We start from the raw sequence: 10,491 nt of genomic DNA, 5'->3' as shown, positions 1-10,491 counted from the left end.
CCGGCTGTTGTTATTGTGGGGCTGGTCTGCGCCGCGCGAAGATGGCGGCTGGGCAGGGGGGCGGCGGCGGCAACGGCGGCGGCAACAACGGCAACGGAGCGGGGGGGCTGGGGATCCCCGCTCACCTCACTCTCTCCTTCTCGGCCGGGCCGCACTGGGGCGCGGCGACTCTGCCGCAGCCGCACACGGTGCGCAGCCTGGACCGGGCCCTGGAGGAGGCGGGCAGCTCGGGCATCCTCTGCCTCAGCGGGAGGAAGCTGCGCGACTTCCCCGGCAGCGGCTACGACCTCAGCGATACCACGCAAGCAGGTGGGGGGGTCTCCGGCTGTGAGGGGGGACGGGGCCTCCTGCCGAGGGGGCCCGGCTGCGGGGGTAGCGCGGGGCGGATGGGGGCCTGGCCGTGAGGGCGGAGGGGGTGGGGGGGTGGGCGTCCCCGCTGTGGTCGCGGTTGGGGGCGAGCAGTGGGAAGGGGGGGCCCTGTGGTGGCAGTGGGGGGTTGCGGGGGCTCCGCTGCGGTGGCAGCGGCGAGGGGGATGCAGCGAAGGGTTCTGTGGTGGCAAAGGAGGGCTGCGGGGGGTGGTGGCTGTGGTGGCAGCTTGGGGGATGGCGTGGGAGTGGCGTGCCGTGGTGGCACTGGGGGGCCTGGGGGTGCCCAGTGGGGGCAGTGAGGAGGATGCGGCGGGAGGATCCGCTGCGATGGCAGTTGGGGGGAGCGGTGGGGGGCACATGCAGTAGTGGCGGTGGGGAAGATGTAGTGGGAGGGCTGCTCTAGTGGCAATGGGGAGAAGGACTAAGGAGCCCCCGCTGTGGTGGCACTGGGGGGCTTGGAGCGTTCGTGGGCTGCTGTAGTGGCAGCGGGGGGGAGTAGGGGCCCTCCCTGTGCGAGGGCAATGGGGGACAGTGGGGAAGCTCCACGTTTGGGGTGGGGGGGAGGCAGGACGATGCTGGGGCTCCGTCTGCATGCGGTGGGACGGGGGGGGTGCTGGAGGATCTGGGGTGTGCAGTGGTGGGGTGCTCCCGCTCTGCATGTATTGGGGGGTCGCTTCTGCTGTGCGTGCTTACGGGGGGAGCGTTCCTGCTCCGTGGGTGTGTGGCGGCGGGCTGTGCACCGCGGGGGGGACACCTTGTTTCCACTCCGTGCGTGCAAAGGCAGGGGTGCTCCTGCGGTGTGCCCGCGGAGGTGGGCTGTAAGGGGCGAGGGTACCCCAGCAGCGTGCGCCTGCGCGGAGTGCTGCCGCTGTGTGTGCGTGTGTGTGTGCGCAGAGGCAGGGCTCTGCGGGGAGAGGGGCTCCCGCTAAACCCCGTCCGTGTGTGCAAGTGCGTGCACACAGCGGGGTGTTGCGCTCAGTGTGTGTGTGTGCGTGTGCAGTGGGAGGGTCACTGTGCGCTGTGTGTGTGTGTCTGCCGTGGGCAGGGGCGCCGGCGCTCTCGGTGCCTGCGCCTGTGCTGCCGGGGGAGCGGGGCTGCCTGCGTGCGGTGAGGAGAGAGGTTCCCCTCTGTGCGTGCTGGTGCAGCGAGGGAAGGGTTGCGCTTTGCTTGTGCGTGCGAAGGGGGCGGGAGGGGGCATTCACAGGGAATTAGGCGTTGTGTTCTGTGTGTCTGTCTGTACGTGTCATAAGGATGAGGACTTGCAATTCGTGTGCATGCACACGGTGCGTGGAAGACGGTGTGCAAGATGAGGGAAGCTATTTAGTTCACGCTCTGGGGAATAAGAGCTCCATGCTGTGGTTGGTTTGTACCTTCAAGGGTGTTAGATCCCTTGCAGTGAAGCTTTATTACCTGGGGTATTCCGGTCGGTCCTTCTTCCCAGCTCAGCGGGAAGATGGTTACAAGTGCGGGTGTAAGGGATGTGTGTGTGTGTGCACTGTGTGTGTCAGAGCTTAATGTATTCACCATGTTGGTAAATGCTTAGGTATATCAGTATGAGCCTGGATTTACCCAGGCGTTTAGGTGAAGAAAACTTGGAAATATTTTTCTATACAGTTCCTAGGAAACAACACTGCATTTTCCATGGGGGTTCTGTTATGTTTTGGTTCATCCCTGATGTGCTTAGGGATTTATTTGCTGCTGGAGTAGTTGCTGAAAATGGATTATTTTGAGTAATGTGCTGGAACAGAATATTAATGAGAGGTCTAGCATCTTTTGTTCACAAGTGGTAGTGGCTTTCCAAAACGTTGTTTGGGTGAATTAATTCCATGGGTTTTTGTTTCGTTTTGTGGCTTTTCTTTCCCCATGGGTTATGAATAGCTGGCTTATTGTTTTGAATATGAGACTGCACATTGTGGTATCTTATCCATCTCTGACAATCCTGTACTCCTGGTCTATCAAATTCTGTTGCTCTTTGTTGTGGGCTGCATTTGTGCAGAGGGTTAAATAACGATGTACTCATTCTTCTGTGATATATTAGGTTGTGTAGGGTGTAGAATTTGTGAAGGACTGATTTTAAAATCCAATTTCTTTATCCAGTACCAAGCCTGCTAATGATTCATGCTTTTTTGTGCTAATGATTTATTAGCTTTTTTTCCTGACACGTGTGATGCATCCCTATGTGCAATGCAGAATAGGGATAGGTAAAAGTGTTAGTTATTTCATCATGGAAGTGTAATATTAAAATAAAAACAGGTTCTGTGAAATACTAGCTCGTTTTCCTTGTAGTAGCATAAAAATGTATTCAGCAACATAGGTCACTTCTGTGTATAAATATTCAATAACTAAAGCATTAAAAAAGAAGCATTGTATATAGGCACTCTGTTATTAAGAAGACTTTTTCTGTATCCTGAAGCAGGTGCAGCAAGGACCCATATTTTGTGTTTGGTTCTAATTATTACTAATTACATTTTGGGTTTTTTGTTGTTGTTTTATTTTGAATCTCAACATAGTTGAGTAAAAGCTGTCTGCAGTGATGTAGTAGAGCCCAGTCACTACCATCAGGATTGAATTTTCATCATGAAAGATTGTGTGAAAATGTTTCACACAAAAGGGCAGTCTCTGAGAAAAATAGCCATATTGCTTGCTGCTCTAAAAAAAAATAATTACTTAAATAGTTGATATAGGTCTATGCAAGTACCATCTCATAACAATTTGATTTGATGTAGAACTGATTTATGAATTAATCCTGTGGCATACAAATTTTAGATGTCTTTCAAAATGTGCTTGTAAACAAAAGATTTGTAGTCTTTATTTTGATTTGTAGAATTTTTTGATAAGTGGGTAAATGGTATTCTGTTGGCGAATCATGGACATCCTTTACAGAGTATCAGTATGGCATAGAGCTTGATGGAGGATCAGCAACTGCCTCACAGGCAATTGTCATTTACTTACTGGCATTTTTGTAGCAGTTATCACTGTTTCACATTAAAAGATACCCATGAATAAGATTATAGATTTAGGTTGAGGTGTGCGAGACAGGGGGTTGGGTCAAAAACCTTGGCTGTGTTTCACTTTCTAAGTCAGTGACTCTCTGAAATTTGGTTCTGTGGTACTTGAAACAAACATTTAAAAAACCAACCTCTAACAAATCTGGATGTAAATTATTTCTTTTCCACATCACAAATCCATGTGCAGTAGGATCTACAGTATCATTGTGTAAATCCAGAATATTTTGCCTTAACATCAATAAAATCAGCAACAAAGAAAACCAGTTCTCAGTAAGGTTCATATATATATGTGTGTGTGTGTGTGTTAAAGCACAACTGCTGTTGATTTATCAAAAATACTCTGGGATTTTTTTTTTAAGGTCTGGCCATATTTTACATCTAACTTGTGTAATGGCTTGCCAGTACATAATTTGAAAATAGTGTAGCACATTTTTGGCATCTTGAATTATGCAACAAAAATTATTGCTGAGTTAAAAGCATAATGATGATATCTAGCTGTTCAGCTCTGACCTTATGTTTGTCGTATATTTTTTTAACCGTGAATTGTCATTGCAGCTATTTGGCCAAAAAAACCCCTTATTTTATTACTTCCCTGAATTTGTCTTCTAGCTGTTCAAACAGATCTTGTGCTGCTGTTAAATGAACTTCTGAAAAAAAAATATTGTAGGTCATGAGATACCAAGAGGTATATAAAGAGGTGTATTGAATATTCCAATCATTTTATTGATGTGTGTAATTCTGCTTCTTGCTGTGTGAGCAACATTAGGCCCCCTGGCAGTTAAGTAATTGAGTATATCACATCAATGTAATCACTGTCTGCTTAGCTGAAGAGTTGTGTGTTTTCTGTTTTCCTTTATTAAAGATAGGCTCCTGTGCTATATTGCCATGCTGAACTAAGTCATCCTATGCCTTTAGCAATTTCCTCCCTTTTTTGTGAGTGCTTCTTAAAACATGAGTTTAGTAAATATGAAAGGTACTAGACTGACAGCTCAAGGAACAGTTTATTTTATTTGCTCTGGATAAATATAGTCAGGCTTACTTGTTCATGACTTCGTCACAACAAACTTGATTCCCAATTTTTAATTCTGAGGGAACCTCCAAGTAATTCTAAGTAGGTGAATGATTGCCTGTAAATATATTAACTTGAAATTTCTCCTTTCTCACCACCTGCTATCTTCTTATAGAGCTGAGAAGTAACACCAGTGTATTCCCAATATGACTTCAGAATAAGCCCTCCTGTCATGGCCAATAACAATCTCTGCATGACAGGCAGAGTTCCCACATTGTGATTCCTGCATGTGTCTGCTGAGGGGATGGGATGGGAGGAGACACACTTATTGTTTAAGATACCAGTGACTAGCATTACTTGCATGACTGTTGATTTTTTTTTCATCATATTTCTGGCCCTTCTAAGGTACGTAGTCATGCATGTGATTATGGATTAAAACCGACAAAACCTACAGCTTTATATTGAGTGTGAATTGCATAAGAATGTTAATTCACGATACTCTTCTTCTGCCTTTACAATATATACTTCTAAACCAATTATATTTTCCTGTCTGAATAAAGTTATTTTTGTTGGTGGTACCAGTGTTGATTAAAGTGATGGCAGGTAGCTGAATAGCAACACCAAATCCAATTTTCACCTTAAGAAAGTAACTTTCATATATGAAGTGTATCCTAAATCTAGATTACATTCTAGAAATCAACCATGTTGAAAAACATGTGGTTCTTCAGTAATGACTTCTTCAGATTTGAATGAGAAGAGAAACTCAGATTATATATTGGGGGTAGGGGAGGGGATAGTGTTTATGCTCAGAAATGCATCAGATGCAAAATCTGGAAGTGACACAGTTTATAAGCAAGTAATTGTGGAAATTCCTCACAGTGGTTTCTTAGCCTATCCAGTGTTTGGGCTAATGGAACATGAGTTGTGTATGTTGTCTGAGGCTTTTTTTGCTGAGGGCCAGTAATAAGGATATGTGTTAAGGATATTGTAATAAGGATATGTGTAATTGATATTACAGACAAGTTAGGAAAACTCTGTTCAGTGAGTTGAAGTTAAAACAACTGATTGTTAGTTGGCCTGCATAAAAGGATTGCATTATGAAGAATACCATTAATATTTTAATCTAATCTTAAAAAAAAAAATAATTCCATGTTATAGCTTTGTCTGAAATACTGACCTACAAGAAACGTGCAATGTGTAATTTTTGACTTTTTGTATTCTCCATCCATCAAAACTCTATTTGCCATGATGTTGACTATTTTTGTGCCTTGAGATATAAAAAATTTAACCTCTGAAATATTTCTGCTTTTGATCGATCTAAAGAACTTTGTGATACATACTTCTGCTTTGTTACTTATTATCTGAGCAGGAGGCGAATGTATTTAGATCACAAATTGTATTGCAAAACATTGTGCAATATGAAAAATGGACTAGCCTTTGCTTTTTCACATTTTTTTGGTGAAAAGCATCTTCTCATTTGACTTGTGAAGCTTTATTGGAGCTGGTTCAAAAGTATATATTCATTTTACTGGCAAAGCTGGCATTTAATGTTGAGATGTGTCCTTAGCCAGAAGGTAACTGAGTCATGACTGAAGGCTAGAAATCCACAGAAAATGCAAAGATACTCACTAGATCTTTTTTGTGGTAAAAGTTCTACATGACAGTGTGGATAGACCTCTGAATTCTCTGCTTTTCTGTGGCTGTCCAACAGTCTGATTTTCATTATTCTTCCAACTAACCTGGGATTATTTGCTGCTTGCTAGGAGAATCTGCTCTTAAGTCTGACAGATCTAGAGAAGGTATAACACTTTAGGCAAGGAAGAAAAAAAAATTCTTATTCTCTGTTACAGAACTAAAATACTTTTTTTTGCTTGGCAGACATAATTATCACTAATGTGTTCCCAAGTGTCAATGTATTACTTCTCAAAAAAAGGTTTTTGTAGTTATAAGGCTTGAAGGAACCCTGCACCTCAGGCCTGCTCATAGGCTGCTGACCAGCAGATGTAACTGCACAATGAGCAAATCCCTGACCATCTGTGTATTAAAACAAACATCTACTTCAATTTGTCACTTTACCACTATTTCAATAGGTGGAACCAGTACGTAGTGGGCAAGAACTTGATATATTAAAGACTGACCTAGAACTAAAATGTTTATGAAAGTGTTCATTTCATGCAGTAAGAGTGATATTACATACTTATTTTTAAGCTAATAGAAGTGGCTACAGCCATTCTTAAATGCTGCCATGAGGTCTGGCATGAGTAGGACAGAGTCAGCAGGAGGCACCAGCAAATAAGAACAGATGCTGAAGTTGGTACAGCAGTGGCCTTTGTGTCTCAAGAGAACAGGCTGTAGTTGTTGCTAGAACCTGTTCACTCTGTGCTTGTGGACTGTTAGTTTACCCATTTTCTTTGGTTTTTTTTTCTGCTTCGGTCTTAACTTCATTCACCTTGTTTTTCAGTCGTCTTTGACTTCCAGCAGTCTAGCTTACTTTAAAAATGTTTCTGCTTAGTTTATCTAGTGTCAAGCAATTTTATCCACATGAAAGGTAAGTCATGTAGTAAACACTAGTTACAGTTGATTGGTTGTAGCCTATTTGTCTCTGCCTTATGTCTATTTAGATTGTAGCTCTTCAGGGCAAAGGCCTTGGATGTGTATATAACTGAGCATACAGAGACTAACATAAGAAGTTTTACTTGAGAGTTTTGTGTGCATTTTAGGTAATCCTTAACAAACCCAGACTTTGCTTCATTTACGAGTGATGATTACTTTCCCTTATTTTCTGTGAAAGAGTTAAAATAATTTGAAACTGAAACTTGGAATTTAAAAATTTCAAAAACAAAAAAGAAATTGACAGAATTAAACCAATGAATAATGGCCAATGTAAGTGGGAGGAAGATGCCCTGTGCTATAATACACAAGCTTAGTAAGTCTTTCTGACTTGTCAGGAAAACACATTTTACTCGTTCTGGTAGTAAGCTGTTTCAAGAATTATAGTCTAGACTAAATAAAGTGCTGTGTTGTTTAGGGAAACAAATAAGTTTCCTGTGGGATTTGCTGCTTACCATTTCAAACTACAAAAGATTTGTGGTGACAAGATGCCTTCAGAAGTAGAGAGGAAGATAATCCTTGATGTGTGGTAATGTCCTTTTGACTGTATAGCTGATTGGTGTGCCAATTTACTGCTTCATGTGTCAATTTGAGGAGTAAATGACTCCCTCCTCTTGGTGATGTGTTCTTTATTTTTCATTTTAATCATGCTATGCTAAAATAACTGAACACATGTACTCAAGAGTTGGAGCAGTGTGCTGTCTTGTGTTGGAAATGCCTGGATCCTTCTCATGGCAACATGGTGAGAAATTCCTTGAATTCATCTGTTGGTTTCATCCCTGCATTGGTGTGCAGCAGGTCAGCACTGGTTCCAACCTTTACATCAGAGCTTCTGGTTTAGGTTTTGATGAGTGCAAATTTCAGGAAAAACTTCATGTACCTGAGCCATGTGGCAAGTGGAGATGACTTACATGAAAAACAAGAATAGCTTGAACTGAACTGCCAATTTAGACATGTTCAACATAGACATGTCCAGTGTAGACTAGGAGACTAAATTCAGTGAGGATGGGCTGAACTAGTGGGTTCCTCAAGGCTACCTTGATTTCAAAGCCAGTGTGCTGGATCTCAGTCCATCCTCCCTGGCAGTAGAAGTCTGTGAGAGACAACTGTTGGTCTGTTCCAGTTATAAGAACATGTATTTCCCATGGAAGAACTGTGGTTTGATCTGATGGGATGCTTTTTTTCAGTCCCTAAAGTAATAAAAGTAGATTTTTTAAAAAGGATTTTTTCTTTAGTAGTGCTGTTTAGCTTCAAAAGCCAAGAACTCAAAATCTGTAAAATACAGTTTCTGGTTGCCTGTACAACCTTCCCTCTATGCTTGATGAGAAACTTTAATTATGTGGTTGTGTACAGTTTCTTCATTTGTCACTTCAACAGCACAGACCGAGTGTATAACTAAAATTAGTGACATGGATAACCATAAAGCAGGTATTTCCTAACTCTTCAGTTGTTGGAATTAGAACCCAAACACCACTTTGTAATATCTCTTGCACAAAAATAGAAGCTATTCTGTGCTCTGTCAAACACCCAGTTAAAAAAAAAAAAGTAAAAACTCCTTGTAGCCACCTATAGTCTTGGGAGTGTTTTTATTTCTTTTAAACAGCTCAAAGAAGAAACACAAGCAGAGGAGTATGAAACTGAGAAGCAACATGAAAAGATGGTTAACTTCTCCTAACATGGAGCAGCCCTGTGCTAAAATGTTTGACTGTGTATTGCTATGAGAAACATGGTCATTCACATTAGCACCATCCAGCACCCTGTGTTTCACTTTAGTAGCTCATAAGGAGACATTGCATGTGTTAGAAGACTGAATAAATGATTGAACAGGCACTGGAAGCTGTTAAGTTGGCCAATGTAATTAATTTTCCTGGAAGGTTTTTTCATCTCTCTGTAGCTATTAAACAGCAGTCATGTTGGTGGCAAGGAAATGCGTCCTTTATGCTTTTCTGAACCTGATCAGAAGCCCTGAGTTTCTCATCCCTGCAGGTTGCAATTTTGTGACTGCATAAAAGCTGCAACTCTGTATCAGTGCTCTTTCTCCTTTCAGTTTCAGAAACTTCTCACTATTATTTCCCTTACTGTCAAAATTACTGTCATGTCACTTGCAAAGGGTTCTTTTTATCTTTGCTGCTGTCTTCCATTATATTGCCTGGCGTAGTAGGCGCTTGGGATGAGGTACTGGTCCTTATTTATGTGCAGTCTTTCTGATCATGGTTATATGTACGATTATATACTATATAATTAGAAAAAAATATAGAAAATTATATATAGGCACACTATATAGTATAAAAATGTTCTTCTAATATATAAATTGGACATAACTGTATTGATACAAAAGGTGTAGCTAGCCCAGGATTCTCTATTTAAAGCTAATAATAATAATCCTATTAACCTATTACTTGATAACTTCCTTTGCAGCCCCATATTTTTACTGAAAGTAATGAAAATAGATTGTGTACTCAGTTGTCTATTCCAGGCTGATGAAACCTATTCTGTATAATCTCTTATACTGAAAAATTTCTCATGCGTGTGCATATTCTCTTTGTATATGTTGTACTGTATCTTTTTTGAGTTAAGCCAGGAACTGCATGCAGTATCAAGATATGGGTATGCAATGAAATAACTTTCTATGCTCTGTTCTTAGTACTGTTTTGCACCTTTGACTTGAGTTGCCATTTTCAAAAAAATCAAGAATTGGGTAATATGGCTGGATGAATCTCAGTTTTGAAATGTTAGCATATTCACTTGTGATTTACTAATGAAATATAATACATTAAAGCTAGAGAAGTATGTGAAAGTGAAGTCCTCACAAAATTGTGCCCAAGATAAAAAGGAAGGAAGCAACACTGGAAACACAGAAGTAGAACTAGCTGCACATGTAGCATTGCTGAAAATGCAAAGTGTGTGTAAGACTTTTCCTTCAATTTTTTTTATCATAAGCTACTGCAATATTAATCGTGAAATGAAGATGAGGTTCTGGTAACATCATTTAAGTCATTTAAGTGTGAAAATTCTAACCATACAGTTTCTAAAGTAAGCCCTTCTGAGCAGGGGCACCAAAAAGCTAATTTCTTAAAATGATCTTTTGCTTCTGTAGAAACTTTTAAGTGATTTGCTCTTTCGGCACATTGATTCCATGCTCACAGTAAAAAGGCTTATACTCTTCTAAAGGTTTCATTAGTTTGAGGGAGCTTTTCTAGATGTAGGTTTTAGAATTAACATTCCAGGTGATTGGGAATTAAATTTCAACTATGACAATGTCATATTAAAAAAGAAATAGTTGGAGGATGACCTGTTAGATGGCATTAAATACTTATGTATGAAATCTTATTTTCTACAAGTGCCTAATTTTTTTGGAAGTCAAACAACATCAGCATTAAATGCTCAGGTGTAACTTCATAACAAGTTGTGCCTGTCTTCTGTTCAAAAAAGTTGCTTCCCATTTGTGGGAAGACTGTGCTGCAGAGTGTGAATCCTGCTATTTGTTATTCTATA

At 41.5% G+C, this 10,491-nt stretch overlaps 1 protein-coding gene across 2 annotated transcripts in view; it reads left to right on the top strand.

Moving 5' to 3' along the window:
* The window catches only part of LRCH2 (leucine rich repeats and calponin homology domain containing 2), a 57,457-nt gene continuing 46,966 nt past the window's right edge, over positions 1-10,491 (top strand). For both annotated transcript variants that reach the window (XM_075054277.1, XM_075054276.1), the window contains exon 1: positions 1-309. In XM_075054277.1, the coding sequence (XP_074910378.1) occupies positions 42-309 (268 nt within the window). In that variant the 5' untranslated portion in view covers positions 1-41. The remainder of the gene's footprint in view (positions 310-10,491) is intronic.

The sequence above is a fragment of the Buteo buteo genome, chromosome 22 (assembly GCF_964188355.1).
Source record: "Buteo buteo chromosome 22, bButBut1.hap1.1, whole genome shotgun sequence".
In the NCBI taxonomy this organism is placed as follows: domain Eukaryota; kingdom Metazoa; phylum Chordata; class Aves; order Accipitriformes; family Accipitridae; genus Buteo; species Buteo buteo.
The sequence above is the reverse complement of the archived record's forward strand: the minus strand, read 5'-3'. Positions and strand labels throughout refer to the sequence as shown.